Genomic DNA, 17007 nt, shown 5'->3' with positions numbered 1-17007 from the left:
AAAAAAGTTGGGAAAAAAAAGAGTTGAAAAACAAACTGCCCTTTACATGCCTGTCTTCTAGCAGTATGCATCATCATGAGTGAAAATTAACTCACTTTTTTTTATCTTAGCCCAAATTTGAGAAACTTTCAGTGTAAAATTCCCCGAGGCTCCCTATAGGGCTTCATAAGATAGTAACGTGTAGGGAGTGAGGAGGGGGAGAAACAGAGGAAAAAGGAAATGGTATAAATCTGGAAAGGCTTTTCTTAACTGCTCAGATCAGCATTTCCGATATAAGAGACGAACTATGAAAATAAGTCAGTAGACAAAAAAACCACATTTACTTTTAATAGATCTTTCTGAAATTGAGGTAACATCTGTCTAAAGATAGTCCGAGTTTCTGTAAACACAGAAATCCCTTGTAGTGTGAGGTCTGTTCATTCCCCTTACTCTGCACCTCCATAACGTGTATTAATTTGTATATCTTGATTTAAATTAATATAAAACCTGATCTGTTGAGATGAACCCTTCTCTCCTTTGCTTTCCTAATTTTCTTTTTATAAAAAAATTAGGAGTGTTAATGAGCTTAAGATGCTGGGAGCAATCACCCATATTTATGTGCAGCTGTTTGCAATACAGGAAAGCCTCTTTCAGCATTTACTTTGGATTGCATGGTTGCAGTAGATGCGTACATTCTTATTTTTTAATAGTCTAACTCTTCGGTTTTTGGCTTTGTTGTGCTAAGGTATATGAGCTATTTCAGAGCTGTAGCTGTGTTCAGTTCTGTAACCTTACCCAGTCTTTTCCATGTATGTGACTGATGGGAAACTGGTTTCCACTGTCTCTGTTATATCTGCTGTCTGCTTTGTTCATGAATACTTAATGGCTGTGTATGTCAGGGAATTCAGAGTGGGATGTTTCTTATGTGACCTGCTTATAATTTGTACATGGAAAGCATGGCACTGAAAACCAGATTAATGCCCATGTACAAGACCTACTTCTAACACTGTGTGTATACAAAAATAGTATTTTTCTCTTATTTTGGATACCTTCTTGGAAGTTTTCCTTTATGTTTCTTCCTGGGTACTTCTAATTGGGCTACAGCCATCTTTGATGGCTCTTCGATAGTGGCTTCCAAAAGAGAATTAAGTAACAAACTTGCATAGGTTTGGAATTACAGTTTGTTAGCTTCCTCTCTCTCCATTTCTTGTACTATCACTCCAGGAAATAAAGTTAATGAACCCCTCTGATGACCAGGCCACAATCAGTATGCCAAAGCTTACTGTCGTAAGACTTACTGGAAACCTCTTGTGACTGCATGCAGTGCTGATTCCTCATCGTAAAATCAGCTGTACCCCCAGTGCCTGAGCCAGGGGTGGAGAAGACAGGGGCTTTGAGCTAAAGCAATTGTTCTGAGTCCACCTAGTAGCCTGCTGTTGCTGAGAAAAGTCACTTTTCCTCTCTGACCCTTGCTGTCCTTTCATTACTCCCAGCCACTGAATCCTGCCTCTGCTGATGTGGGCTTGCACTGTCACATCCCTGCATGAGCTGACCACAGAAAACTTTCTGTTTATGTATCTGTTGAATTTGTTCTCTGGTTAGATGTGTGGCTAAATACACTTCTGGAGGGGTGTGACGGGTGATAAAACTAGCACAAGAAGTGTCATGGGAGGGAACTCCCCCTTTTTGGCACAGCAGTGCTTGTGCTTTGTTGCCACCGTTTCTGGTCCTCAGATGAGTAAGCCAGCGTTCGCCTCCGTTGTCTACAGCCATGTACCCCCAGCCTTGTGTTGCCCACTCTGCTGTTTCAGCACACAGTCTGTTTTACCAGGTGGTGAAACAGATCACAAAACTAACGTGGAGTGGAGGGTCTTTTTTCATCTTGATCAGCATCTTAATGAGTACAGACAGCTAGGCCAACAAGAAGGGGCTCTGTGGGGACAGGAGTGAGCATGTGAAGCAGTTGTTGCTTAAGCTAGCATTACTGATAAAGAGTTGCCAGCTGAGTAAAAGCCTGGTTTTGGGATCACTTCACATTATCCAGTGTGGCCCAAGCTTTGACCTGTGCTTTTTAGCCCTGCTGAGTGTCAATGAAAGGCTATTGTCAGCTCTTTCTGCTCTCACCTTTTATATAGAGGAGCAGATGTTCAGAGAGTATGAGCTTTCTTCTTGCCAGCTCCAGACCACGAGTCACACTGGTCGCAGCTGAAAGACCCACTTACATGCTAGGATTGCCTGATTGTATTTCTTAGCTGGTGCTAGCATGTATGTACAGTAAGACTATTTTTCTCCCTTGTCAGCAGGTTCCAAATTACATGTGCTAGCCATCTGCATCTTGCCCAGTGCATCTACATCTGGAAATAGAAAGGGCCCAGAAAGCATGATCCATAGTAGATACTGCTGTGGATGTTTTCTAGCATTTTTTGACATACGTAGGAATGCATATGTCCAGTGTATGACATGATATACAAGGTGTCTGCTTCTGTCATGTACCCTGATGTTTAGAACTTCAAACACTGGGGTTTTAGAAAATTGGGAGGCTATGTAAAATAAAAGTAGCATGCAGTTAATTTCAGTGCATTAGGAACTGGGGAAGAAAATGCCAAAGCTTTAGATACTGTTTACATTTTACTTAGGTGAACTGCTAGAATTGTCAGAAGGGCACATCCTATGATCCTATGGCAGTGAGAGGTATACCTCTTAATGTTTCTTTTTTTTGTTGTTGCTTGTTTCCTATAGTATGCAGAATAATGCTCTGCATACTGTAGGAAACAATTATACATAACAATATATAACGATTGGTCACTATGGATTTAGAATAGTCAGAATAAAAACTAAGTAGCAAAAATGGCTTAGTCTATAAGCAGTTTATTCCATTGTTTGATGCAGATATTTACAGTAAAAAAGGAAATACAATAACTGATGCAAGCAAAGAAAATTTAGTTTTCTGGTATTTTTCTGCACAGAGTTTAGCATCTTCAAAGAACTCTCCTTTCTTTAAACTGCAGTGTCATCTCAGTGCCCCCACTTTTCAGTCAATATATTTTTCTGTATCAAAAAGACATTGATAACACTTGTGGCAAATTCCAGGTTTTACACATGTGTGTGTTCATGTGTGTGAGTAACCATGCTAGCACCTTGAAAGTCTTTAGGATAAAATTCAGAGCCATTTTGCACAGGAAAGGAAGAAAAGGTTGGAAAAGACGAAAGTCCAAAGATAGCAGTTCTGTCTCATTTAGAGTCTTAATTCTTTTCTCTGCCAAATTTCATTTTACCTATGCTTCAGAATACATAAAGGAGTAGCTAGAAAACAGCTTGACGGTCAGACCTACTAGAATATTCCCATACTTCCTTCATTATGAAAGCTAAGGTCAAAAGGTTCAAAGAAGGAAAAACTTGTTTCTGGTTCCAACTGAGCGTACAGGCAAGTATTGATACCAGCTATTCCATTTCAACCATTTCAGGATTTGAAAGATCCTGTACATTGTCACTGCAGCAGATATGTAGAGTTTCCTTTCTCAAAGAGAAGTATGTGGTGAATGTCCTTTGTCTGTCTGTCTTCATGGGTGGTTACAAGATTTAAGAGGAGTTTTTTCTTTATAGCATAGTAACTTCTTAATTTTAATTTTGTTTTCAGAACCTTGTGTTCAGTAGCCACTGTAAAGCAGTTACTGGCTATTCAGATCATGTCATACATCGAAGGAGATCAGCTACCTCATGTGTACGGTGCTGCCAGGTGACTGAGCTGCCGTCCTTCCTGTGCATAGCCAGCCCACGGGTAAGTCCAAGTTAAGTTGTAAATTATGTATTTTCTATTGTGTTTTAAATCTTGTTAGGATTGTGTCTTAGGAACAGGATGATCTATTACTTTCTTCTGATTGGGTAAAGCTGTTGTGAGGATATCCTTTTGCTACTGTATTCAATAGTGGGTTTTTTCATAGGGGAAGTGACTGTAATGTGTACTGAAGGGAAAAGGAAAGTTGTAAGATGCAACAGGAGTTATTCTGAGATACGTAGATTTCACTTTCTCTCCTAATACCAAAAGCAGTAAAATTATAGAAGAGATTGTCAAGTAGATTATTCCCCAGTAATCTAAGGGGGAGATACAGGTATGATATGAACAGAATGGGGTGATTATTTGGTCAACCCTGATGACAAAAGGGGGCTGAGGAGCAGTGCTTCTTTGAAAAGGATGTTCATTTTCTCTCATTGTCTCAGCTTATGCTCCAAAAAGGAAACACCAAATGGTAATACATAAGGATTACTCAAGCTGACATTTTCTAAATCTTTTGGTTATTAAGTGGTCCTGCTTGGGATTGTCCATCATCTATTAACTTAAGTTTGAAATTACTTTAGCTGAAGTTTCCTGGGCTGACACAAGAGACCTTCGTAAGTCTGTGGCTATTGTGTTCCATGTTGTTGGATCTTGACAAAGCTTGACAAAATGTACATTTATTACTGGCTGTTATATTCTTTAGTCACTGTTGATGTTATTGCTGTAGGCTTTATGAAATGGGGCTGCATGTGCAGTTAGATTTGGATCTGGAGAAGGGTGGATGGCAAGTAGGACTCTGTGCTTATTACCTACATGCTGCTGCTCGAGCTGAATTCATCTGTGCCTGCAGCTTTAGGGGCCAGGAACCCAACTGAACTTCGCAAAGCCACGTATCACCTCCCAGTCACAACATATTACGTGGTTCAAGAACAAGCAGTTATTCTGAGAGTAAATTGTGAAAACCACTTCTCCTTCAGATTCCTTTGATTTGTCACTCTCTGTACTTAAATTTGCATTATGGATGAAGACTATGTTGAATACTTCCCCTACATCAGGAAGGGAGGAGAGGGGCTTAGAAGGCTACGTATGAAGGGGAAGGGAAAGGCGAGGAGAGATCGTATCTGACATTTATTCTAGTGAATAAAAGTTACTTGTTTGGGCTTGGCTGGTGTATAAAAATGATTAAGGGGAGGCATGGCTTTTTGTTTCTAGGAATACAAAGACTTAATTTTACGCTTGTTAGAAACTTTTGGCAGGACTGTAGAAGACCTGAAGCAGCAGAAAGAGCACATATGTTCTCAGAAACGATAGCCTTCTGTTGTTGTTTGACCTGTGATGAATTTTGGGAAGTTAATGGAGCGAATGATAGAAATAGGAGCGTATGTTTACGTAGCAGCTATGGGTTGGTGAGGGGGGGTTACTGTTGTAGTTTTCTTTCTATGCAGGCAGTTTTCCTGAATACAGATAGGTCTCAATCACAAAAAAAGTAGCTTGGAGGATGGATCTTGTATTCTCATTCAGAAGCTGATTAATTCAGTTTAGAGTAATATTGTTTGGTTTAGTTTCAGTAGATCCCAGTGTGTCAGAAGTATTGTGGTGAGAAGTGGTTTGGGGCATCTCATGAAGTCTGAAAGCTTAACTTTGCATGGAGGGGAATGCAGGAAGAAATTTAACAATTACACTAACAAAATTAAGTTATTGAATTTAAGGTGGCAATGCATTCATATATCCCTATCACTGTATTTTTTGGATGTATTTCTGAGATAGGAATGTTACATTCAATCAGGTTGAGAGAGAAGGATTTAGTACTATGGACTGTCCTACCTTTTGTTACAAGTAACACCACAAAAACAAACCTAGAAAAAAAACTTTAAAAACAGCACCATGACAAAAAGGAGAGAGGAAGAGCGTGAACAAACTTGAATGGAAGATGTTTGTGATCTGTTTCAGAAATGCGTTGTTTTTTCTTGTAAGGCCATGTAAAAGATGCAGAGCTCTACACTAGCAGTGTGTGTATGCATTTTAAAAAGTGTGGAGCTGACGGTAAAGATAGTCTTATGTCCTCAGATGTCAGTCGGTGTTATACAGGCTACACGGGAAGATTAGTTCTTGTTAATGTAGAAATTGCACTGAGGCACACACATAGTTCATCTTGAGATTGTCTCCTACTGACTCTTCCTTTAGGTGAAGTATTACTGAAATGTAGCTTGTAGAATTTCGTGATGTGACTTTGTTTTTCTTTTAAAAATCCTAGTGTACAAATCTCCGTATTGATTTCAGTAGATAAGCCATGTTTCTGTGTCAGAAATTAGTCTGCTCTGTTTTGTGCGTAGTGGCTGCCTGTCCTAGGTGTCCTGGAAATAAATACGACAAGTTGTCTGTGCTTGAAGGAGTATTTTATTCGTTCCGGTGTATCCAGTCTAGAAATGTGGACTGAATGTGATACTTAATAGCGTCCTTTAAAAAACCTAAGTCTGTACCATTGTTTGCGGTTTATGTACATCAGTGTTCAGGCAACAAGACTTGCTCGCATTTTGAACTGAGAGGTTTTGCCCTCTACCACAAAAGTCAGTCCTGTGCTTTGGCTGCAGGTGGCAGTACAAGATAGCATGAACTCTAACAGCCTCTTTTAAGTAGTAAAAATGTGTGCAAAGTCTTAACACAGTCCCCTTCACTTTGCAGTGTTTCATGTGGCTGTGTGTATAGACCTGTAAGCCAGTCTGGTTTAAAAATAGTTCTTGGCATGTTGCAAAACAATGGCTTTACCATTACTGCTAAGATTTTATATGCTTTTTTGTTTTTATTTTTATATGTAGTGTAATTGTGCTCATGAACCTGTTTAACTGTTTCACCCTTGCAAAGAGAAGTCGCTGTTTGTGAGATTAATTTATTCCTATAAGAAAAGCTCCTGTACAACAGGAGTGGACCACAGGTTTCCACCCAGAAGATCTTCCTTAGTACCTCTTTGAGTTAGCTGGTAAATGTTCTAGGAGGAGCACCCAGCATCTAAGATACCAGGCAGTCTGTCCTGAGGTATGGGTTGCTCCCTTCACCTCACAATTCTAAAGTACAATATTTAAAACTGTTGATATTTAAACTATTTTATTGCTTATCATTTAGTTAAGCCATTAAAATATTTTCATTTGCATGATATAATTTTTATATATATATATAAAATTCTCGATATGTAGCAGTTAATTATGTCACGCTAGAGTAAGCTGGAACAAAAAATTCAAACCCCTTCAAATACATAAAACCTTTTCACCTCCAATACAAAGATAGTTCTTTTACTGTGTTTAGTATTTCAATTGTCCCATTATCACACTAATTTCCACCTCTACTCAATTCTCCAGAAACTCCGCTGCTTACTGTTCACCATCAAAATCTACAGACTCCCATAGTATTTCTTCCTACAAAGCTCTGCCTCCTTTTTAAAATGCGAAAACTTTGATAAGTTTGATTTCCTCTATGTTCATTTTTATTTGTTACATTGCTTTTCGTAGTCCCATGGGTAATGTCATTTTGCACAATGTTAGGATTCATGACAGTGGTATTTAAATTAAGTGAATTTACATGGATTAATTTTTTTTTTAATTATACTTCTGAAATAAAAGCAACAGTGACTTATAGAGTAATGATATATTTGCTTCTTATATTGATGAACAAACCTACAAAGCATTGCAAATTCATAACTTTTCTCTGCTATAAGCCCATACTGTAAGGTTAATTGTCTAATACTAAATTTTAGTTTCATTTTTAAGTGAGTTTACAACATGTTATTAAGTCTCTAGATAGTATGTGAAAGTTTCACTAGCTATCTTTTGTAAACTTGGTTATAAATAGCTTTTGGAAACACTTATCCCAGAATGCTGGCCCAGAACAGACTTACATTCAGAACAGATAGGAAGAAGCTGGCGATCTGTATTTTATTGGAAAGATTCTTGCACTAGATAGGGAATTGTTGTGTGTTCATATTTGCGTGAAAGTATTGTATTTGCTTTGGATCATATGGTTTAGCTCTTGGTGAAGTATCCAAAGGAAAACCCAGCGGAGTAGGCTGTCTTGGTATGCATCATGGTTCAGTTAATGCTTTTGGGTTTTATTACTTCGATATCTTGATGTTGTCCCTTACCCTGGTGAGGGAGAGATAAGAGGAAAGTTAGAGATTGTACAAAGGACAGCCTTGTCTGCTGGAATAAACTACTCGAGGACCTTACAGCCATTGGGCATACAGCTGTTTGGCTAACGTGGACCTTCCATTCTCTGTCCAGATTTGGGTGCATGGGGCAGAGCAGGGGGAGTTAAAGTGATGGAGCCATTCCAGAATAGCTTGCGTGGCATGAAATCAGAGTTCCTGTGTTTGCAACACTGGTCTGTCCAGCTGTGTTGTATGTACTGAAGCAGGTAATAGGGCAAGGGATTCATAGAATGGCTAGGAAAAAAGAAGATCGTCCTGTGCTCACTTGCGCTGTTTCTGTGGCCCACTTTTGTTGAAATCAGCTGTCAAGCCCAAGAAATGTGCTGTTCCAAAATGGGGCTGTTCTCCTGTTCATTTTTTTCCTTTCTATTTTATGTATCTTCCTAATTTTAAATTATCACATGCATTTCTGTTAAGGACAATATGTAAATCTCATCTCTGCTAGGTAAATACTTGACTGTGAATGACAAAAAAAAAAAAATTAAAAGAAATCTAGGCAAAATGAGAGGTGCAGCAAGGATATTATTCTTTTTATCTCAGCTTTGCTATCAGTTGTGTAGCAATTGGCGCAAGGCATTGTTTATCAAAAGGCAAGTAGTCTGTGCCTGGTTGTTCATAGGACCTTTTTTATGGTGTGGGGAGATGTTGCATCTTTGCTTATTTTAAGCCCAGCCTAAGATTGTTTTCCATTTGTACATGTCAGGAATTGACTTTTAAAATTTGGTCCTGTGGGAAGGTGCTTGAACTGGGGATTTGGGGATGAGGGGAAATCTGAACAAGAGTATTGATCGTTGTTTTACTTGTAGGTAACAGCTGTGCCACTGGAGTTCTACTGCAATGACCGAAGTGCAGAATACGAGCGCAGGGCACTAAAGGAAGGAGGAAGTCTTGAAGCAAAGCAGTGTGTACTCAATGGAGCCCCTGAGCTAGCAGCTGACTGGCTGAAGCAATGCTCCCAGTTCTTTCCAGAGCATCCAGGAGGGCTGTTAGGGATCAGGCCTCAGAATGGCTGGTCTTTTATCAGGATACCAGGTAGGTTTGGAGGTTGCCATGGAATGGGGATGAGATGAATAAGGACATCTGCTCTTTGGTGGTAATTACGCTTGGTTATGGGCTTTTTGAGGGTGGTGGTGGTGGTGTGTGTTTGTTTGTTTGTTTTTCCTCCTGAGTGAAAGTAACCCTAGTATCTTAAAATACACTGTGATTTCACATCCTCTGGAGTAAAGCTGTCGATGGATACTGAACAAGTCTAATACAAAAGAGATGGATTTGCTCACCAAAGCAGTGTCTACTCTCACAACCAAATACTGTTTTGAGGTTGGAGGTAGGAAGATTGCAGGAAAAGTAACAGTCATACCTTGCCTCCTAGTGTGTTGGAAGGCGTTCGTATTGACCTAAGAGACCTTTTGTTGGTCTTCCTAGTGAAAGGATAAACATTACTTGTAGCAGTCTACCATGAGAAGGATGGGTTTGGGGACCAAGTTCAGAGGAAATTGGCCTGGAAACAAGGCATTGAGGGATTTACTGAGTTTCAGTTGGGATAAAGAAGACTTACTCATATTTCCTGGTAAAGTGGGAAAAAGGTGCCAGTGTACTAGTAAATTAAATGCACTTAATTTTTCCCTAGAATTAGATTAAAGTAATTCAAGATTTGTTAGAATTTGATTGTCAATACTGCAGTGACTTTCATGGTCCGGACACACTGTAGCTGTCAGAAGATGGTCCTGAGCAGTGAACAGAGTTCTGCAGAAAGTACTAGAGATCTGAGAGATAGCCAAGAGGAAAAACAGCTTACACTGCCAGATGCTAAGTTATTCCCAGACCCTTTTGGGTCAAGGATGTTTGGCAGGGGAAGTTAGTACAGTAAAAGGAAAATGGCCTTTTGCCTGCTGCGGTCCGGTTTAAGAAGGTACCTCCTAAGTACTTGGAGTCATTCAAAGCACATGCACGTTTGTACCTATGTAATGGAGAAACTGTTTTTCATGAGCTTGCACTAGATTAATCTTCAATGACAGTTGGTGATTTTTATAGTTTCTTCAGGAATTCATTGAATTGTTTATCAATTATTTGGAAACAGAAAATGAATGACTGTAGCAGAAAGGAGGAAAATAGTGAAGGGATAAATTAAGGTAGAAGGCATGGATAGAGAAATGAAGAAAAGTAGCCAATCTAGAATAGAGTGAGCGCTGCATTCTCTTGAAATTCGACTTCCATTTTTTAGCTGATGACTTTGTCATCAGCAAAAATTTGTAGAGGAATAAAGTTGGGGTACAAGAAGCTTACAGGAGTGAGTGAATAGTTGCAAGGTTAGGCAAGTTGTTGTCGAAGCACAACAAAGGATTTGGTTGAGAAAGTGGTTCAGATGAGTGTGTTATGTAAATGTGGCTTAATTTAGGAGGTGTTGGAGCTAGAAGTGGATTAAAAAAAAGAGTCATTTCATAAAGCTGTGTTTTAATTAGGTGGAAAGTAGTATTCAAACCTAAACTTATTCTAAGAGGAGAGGGCACATAGCACAACAGGACAGCTGTGTTTAGACGTGCAGGAGCAGGCACAGTGCATTGCAGAAAGTGACTGACGTGCTGAAGGAGCCATTTACAAGGCTGAAGTCTAGCAAGTGTCAAATGGAAAGTAGGTGCGAAGGTCTGCGGTGAATAGGTGACAAGAAGAAAAGGCGATACCTCTCTCTCCTAGCCCTGATCTATCCTCTCCCAGACTTGGCGTTCCCAGTACCCTGGCAGCAGGCTCAGCTGCGATCACTGTGGGAATCTCTTGAGGCTTTTCCTGTTCTTTGAAAGAAAAATGGTCCTGGATTAAATGGCAGGAAGTGTCTGAGTCCTTTTAGCATCGATAAAAAGCACCGGCCTCACTGGCTGTTTACTGTGAGAGCCAGCTAGCTGCTCACTGACCCCATTGTGCCGTGCAGACTGTCGGGAGGGGAACCAGGGGTGTCAACTGGAACCCAGACTTTATCTCTCTTTCCTCTGCGTTTTGCATGTCCAGAGGCACTTTTTCTCATTCTCCAGAGGTTGGTGAGCCCAGCTACAGTCATCGGCCAGAGCTCCTGACTGGGGTTATTTTGAGTCATAATCATTTGTAACTATTTTTCCCAGGCTGTAGGATCCCACTGTATCCCCCTGTAGATAATTTATGTCCATATCCCTGCATGGCTGGAAGCAGTGACTTTTTCCCAGACTGAAAGCCACACAATATGATTTTACAGTTACTTTCTTTTTGGTGTGGTTCTCTTTTCTTGTTTATTTCATGCAGTGCTGAAGAACCGAAAAAGTGCATCCTAGGGACTGTTCTTTGACATGTGTTCCAGGACCTCTATCTCCTGACTGGCTTTAAAATAGTTCCTTTGATGCTATTTTAAAAAAAAAAAAAAATCAATTAAAAAAAAAATTTAAAAAATCCAAAGACGACATCATTGGAATTTTTCACCGATCATTAAAAATGGAAAATACAGAATTGCAAATTTTGGAAATCCCATTTATAAAAGAAACAAACTGCCTTTTTCTTCCCCCAAGGTAGTGGAAGACATTCCCCCCGCCCCCACCGCCTTTTGAATAATTGTGATGTTTTGTGAAGATGGCATGAATAAAGTAGTACATTTTCTCTTACTGCTTTCCGGAACTTGTCCTTTGAAGCACTAGGTGGCAGACTTTAAGCATGCAAAAATATTTGATCTTGGAAAACAGAATGCTGTCAAGATAGCATGCTCAAAGATGCCAGGTTGAAGTCAAATGGTTTTCTCTTCCAGAGATTATAAATCTTTGTTTGTTAGTTCTGTTTTTCTTTCCTAAAAAAACCCCAACTTTCTCAGCAGTGCAGTCTGCTCTGATGCTGAGATATTGGACAAATGCTGAACTGTTAACAAGTTGCTAACTTTTCAGACTGTAAGACCATCTGCAAATAAGTTCTTTACTTGTAATTTGCATTTTATTGCTATTTAAAAATAGTAACTTACACAATGGAGACCTAAGGAGCCAGCAGCAAAGGATGCGCATCATTTCCAGTTACCAAAACTTAATTCTACCTATTCATGCCTGTGTGAGAAAAACAGTAGCATTTTGCTTTTGGAAACTTGCGAATGTGTTAATCTGAGTCAGTCGAGATTGACTTTTGAACAGACCCTGTTTGTTCTCTCAGCTTCCTTCCAGTCAGATGGCTTTTGGTTAATAATCATGTTAGTTTGTCATGTATATCTAGACTTTTCATGTTGCTTCACTCAGTTTAATTCATTCTGAAATAGCAAGCTGACCAGTTAGAATAAAAGCAGAATGTCATGGCTGTATGGATTTAAAGGAAAGAATAACATTTTGTATAAACAGTAAACATTTCTCCTGTGCAGAGTTTTTGACTCACATGTATTTTAAAACCAAATAACTATAACTCATTTCCATTTTTACTTAATTACCCAAGTTCAAAGTTTGGTTTTCCTTAGAGGAATGCATAAAACTATTAACTATTTGTATGTAATTGAGACCAAGTTCTGTTCTAGAGATGAGTGTGTCATTATACATTATGTTGCACTTAGAACAAATGCCAGCCTGAGCTGTGGCCTTGAGTTTTCCTTACAGTATCTCCTTGGCTTGGCTCTCTAGTTGATGGATTCTCTAAGGTAGTTGCTAACGATTCAAGCAATGATGTGGCATTTGCTCCTGGGAAAGCAATAAGATCACCGTCAAAAAGGAGAGCAAACTGGAGAAAAACAGTGACTATCTAGATAGGCAGACAAGCAAGAAAGAGCAGAGCTCTCTTGTCTTGGATTGTTAGCTAGTGAATTGCACAGGCGTGGCTCTAAACTTACCAACGGAGAGAGCATTCACAGCATTGGCTTATAGTGCAAATATAATAGCTAATAATTTTAAGTGATATTGACAACTCACAGTTTTTTGAATTGCAGAAAGCAGGACTGCTGGCTGCATCTTCCTATGTCCTAATATAGATCCCAGTAATTCCAGCATCAAGTCCATTATTTATATTTAAGCTAAAGGATATTTTTGAAAGAGATCCTGATCGAAATACTAAAGTGATGAAGAATCGACCATGTTTCTGGATAAAAGTGTTGCTGACTAGTTATTCCACACTAAAAGAGGGAAGTGTGCCTTGTTTTAACAAGTCACTGGATACTGTGCCTTCCTCTGCTAGTATAAAGTTCTCTTCTGTTGTTAAAAACCTTTGTCCAAAAGAATAACCTTGAGTAGTGCCAATTGCTCTTTGAAAAATTGAAATGGATCAAGTTTCTGAACTCCCTCACTGCAGGAAAAGTTTTTTAATATACTGAAATCTTAGAGATTTTTCCTGAACACTTTCTGGGTTCTACAACCTTTCTGAAAGGTGGACTAAACCTATGTATGTTAATTCAAAATGATCTTTTGAATTAAGTATAGAACAACTACTACATTCCTGCTTTTCTCAGCAAACCCCTGGTTGCATGTGCAAGAATCAAACTTAGCCCTTTGTGCCACATCACTGCACTTGGGCACTCATGGACTGTGTTGCCTGCTGTGCTCATAAGATCTTTTTAGGAGCACTGTTGTGTGATCTGTACTCCTCTGTTCCACTAGTATGAACTTGTTTCTAGCTATATTAAAATGCATGGTGCTCAGGTGAATTAATTAATTTTTGTATATACTTTTTTTTTTTTTTAAATCAGAATATTGTGCAGGACAGTTAACTGCCTTACAGAAAGCTGAATTTTCTTCAGCCCATCAGTTAAGTCATTCTGTGCAATGAGAAGCATGCAGAAGTGTTACACCTGCTAGACAATAGAGAACGGTACCTGCTAGACATGTTGAAAATATTTGGGTTCTGTACTAGCCTGCACCATCTGCAGTTGTCAACTTTCCGTTTTGGCTGTAAACCTAAATTCAGACATCCCAAAGAATAAAGAATCATCAGTGGCCTTTCCAGCAGATAATTTTTTTGGAAGAAAATTTCTCTTCATCCTCTTTCAACAGTAATGTATTGTTTACTGAAGTTTATGTACAGAATGTACAAACAGGAAGATCTCCTTCCTGAAAAATACTTCATGAGCAGTGCTGAAATAGAGAGGACATGAAGTAGAAAATCTGAAGTGACTTAAAAGATTGCCATCTGGAAATGTTCTTAAACAAAAAAAAAAACCAACCCAAAAAGCAGAGGGCAAGAAAGAAAAAGAAAAGTTAAGGCAGTGCTGTGAAGGGGCTGTTATTTTACAGGGACCTAGAGAACTGTTCTTCACTTTCCATGTTGGTGAGGGGTTTGATCCTGAAACTAGATCTGTGGAGGATAAGTCTAAAGCTCAGCAGCAGGTAGCAGCAAATGTCCAAAGGACAGCATTTTAACATGTGAAGTGGAGAAAAATTTCTTCAACTGTCAAGACATGTTGTGGTTGTTTATCTGGCCAGAATGAATCCTTAGAGGAGGGAAATGGCTGTCCTAAAAAGGATTGAGTCCATACTCATGAGGAGATCAATCTGTGATGAGATTTTGCCAAGTGGGTATATTCATATACACCCATCCCAGCAAACAAAAGTTATTGTTAGCAGTGTGATTGTAAGTGTCGGCCAGAAGGGATGTTGTGATTTCTTTCATCACAGCTCATTACTTCAGGGGTTATAATGCAATGAACTGCTAGGAAAACTTAGAAGTTAACTTGTTGCATGTAGCTGTTTTGGCTTTATTAGTTACCTGCTTTTCTTCCATTTCTTTTTAGACAAAGAGAGTCTGATCACTGACAGTGGAAAACTTCATGCTCTTGATCTTCTGTTGACACGGCTGAAATCTCAAGGACACAGAGTTCTCATCTACTCCCAGATGACGCGGATGATTGACTTACTGGAGGTAGGAGAGCTATAGCCTACAGAAGGCAAATACTGAAGATGCAGATTTAGCAACAATGTTTTGGAGAAAATACTATAATTGATGCACCAGACCTGATGGAAAATTACTATACTGAAGGATGCCCAGTAAATGCATTCATGTGAGAATATAAGAGCTGCTGTATAAAGTTAGACCTAAGGTCCAGCTTAGTGTCATGCTTCCACCAGTGTACAGCAGCAGATGGTAGGGGAAAATGTACAAGAGCAGTGGTACTTCACAGTTAGTCTCTCAGTGTCCAGCAGTTTGCAGCTCAAGGGCTTTCTGAGCAAGATGTGCCTTCTGTATCCTAAATGAATTAATTTTCCATGAAATTGTTCAGTTGCATTTTGAGTCTTTGTAAACTGTTGTCATTTGCACTGCCCTGTGGCAAGGGTTGCATGGCTTAATCACCCTCTTTCGCTGGTTTTGAACTGCTTCCTTCTATTTTCATTTGATGCCCCTATGTCCTTTTATTTGAAGGAAGAGGGAGAACAGTGATTAATTTTACATTGTTTATGTCTTGTAATTTCAGAGACTTTTACTGTTTCCCTCTGTCATCTTATTCCTGTGTAGAAATTTGGTAGACATTAACAATAAGCGGTTCTCTGGCATATATGGTAGGAAAGAATTAGGAATGAAGTCATTACTTGTTATTTAAATACAATTAGTCTGCCGGGGGGCGGGGGGGGAATCAGTATTTGATTAGCAACTGTGCCACCAAAGAGCTAGTCTGAAGAGACATTAGTAAGAGAACTACTAATTTGGTTTCCTTGGTAATACTTATAATGCTTAGAAAGAAATACTTTTATTTCCCTGGGCTTCTGTTGAAGACAGCAAAGTTTATGTTTTCGGCTGGATCTGAAAAAAGGAATGTCTTGTGTCACAATGCCTCTGTCCCTCATCAGTGAAGGATTAACAGTAATAACTTTTATGACTATCTAATTCCGAGCAAGAAAACAGGAGACTTCATGTATATTAGTTTCAAAGAGACAATCCTGATAAAGTTTTCTGACTGTGAATACATAGTAGGTGGGAAAATCATAGAATGCTTTGGGTTGGAAGGGACCTTGAGAGATCATCGAGCCCAACCCCCCCCCGCAGTGAGCAGGGATTGAACCTGTGACCTTGGCGTTATTAGCACCACGCTCTAACCAACTGAGCTAACCCCGCTGATCGCAGTATAATTTCAGTACTGCTAAAACATCAAGATCCTGTGATTCTTCAGCCATTAGTCCTAGGTGTACTTGGGCTCCCTCAGCAGTTTGACGTGGGATACTGTCTTCTCCACAGTAAAGTGAAGAGAAAAAGTGAGAAGCCTGAATCGATAGGTGCCTAAATCATGAGTCCTGCATGACCAGGAGTGCATTTTAAGGTCAGCAGTTAATAGTTCAATAACACATCACAAACTGAATTTTATTTTTGCTGCTGTGTGGAAAAACAGGACTTGCATGGTTGCAATTCTGTATTTTGGCTCTTTGCCCAGCATTGCTTCCTATGCCTCTTTTTGGCAAACATTGGACATGGTGCAGGTTTGTTGACACCCTGCATTATACCATGAAGCTCACAAAGCTGAGTGTTCAGTGCTTCTGTCTTCTCTGTTAGCATTCCATTTTAAAGGCTTGGGAGCACACCATTTTGCTATTCCACCTCTAAATGCTCAACTTTACTTGTTGGGTTTTATTACCCAAATAAGCCACCTACCAAGTCCTCTGTTTTTCCTTCTCCACATCAATGCAACAGAAGCTGGGGTTAAGCAAGGTAAAAATCAAGTAAGGACTCAGTTTGTAAGAAAATCCTTGGAAAAGTTGCATAGCAGTAGATATTTATTTTTTTCCTGACCTGAGATATCAAAATACATCCTCTCTGCCTACTTGAATATGAAAGAACATAAGATGTCCTATTTCTTTTAACAGTATTTTGACTGTGTCAGTGTAACTGCTATGATATCATACTAACCTGATCTATGCAGGGCAGAGAGCCCAAAACACATGGTTCACAAAGTTATAAACCCATGTTTGTTTGATTTAGCTTCAGCTGAAGAACTGCTGCTCAATTCAGCCATTATAAAATGGCAGATACATATATGAAGAGGAAAATTATTTTCTTTCAACAGAAGTGGATCAAGTATGATCTCAGTGCTGTTATTTCATGCAGATGTGTATTTCATACTTTTTAAGATGGTCATGTTTGTTTTTGTCAATGTCATTGC

General features: G+C 39.3%; 1 protein-coding gene and 1 non-coding gene across 2 annotated transcripts in view; one reads left to right on the top strand and one right to left on the bottom strand.

Annotated features, from left to right (window-relative positions):
- INO80 (INO80 complex ATPase subunit) overlaps window positions 1-17007 on the top strand; it is a 60071-nt gene that overhangs the window by 27478 nt on the left and 15586 nt on the right. Inside the window, exons 24-26 of the mRNA XM_009490662.2 lie at window positions 3617-3757; window positions 8759-8984; window positions 14653-14780. Of these exons, the coding sequence (XP_009488937.1) occupies window positions 3617-3757; window positions 8759-8984; window positions 14653-14780 (495 nt within the window). The remainder of the gene's footprint in view (window positions 1-3616; window positions 3758-8758; window positions 8985-14652; window positions 14781-17007) is intronic.
- TRNAI-AAU (transfer RNA isoleucine (anticodon AAU)) lies at window positions 15895-15968 on the bottom strand. Its single transcript has one exon. It is a non-coding gene; the product is annotated as a tRNA-Ile (tRNA).

This window comes from Pelecanus crispus, chromosome 6, assembly GCF_030463565.1.
Source record: "Pelecanus crispus isolate bPelCri1 chromosome 6, bPelCri1.pri, whole genome shotgun sequence".
Taxonomy (NCBI): Eukaryota; Metazoa; Chordata; class Aves; order Pelecaniformes; family Pelecanidae; genus Pelecanus; species Pelecanus crispus.
Note: the sequence above shows the minus strand (reverse complement) of the source record. Positions and strands in the feature narration are given on the sequence as shown.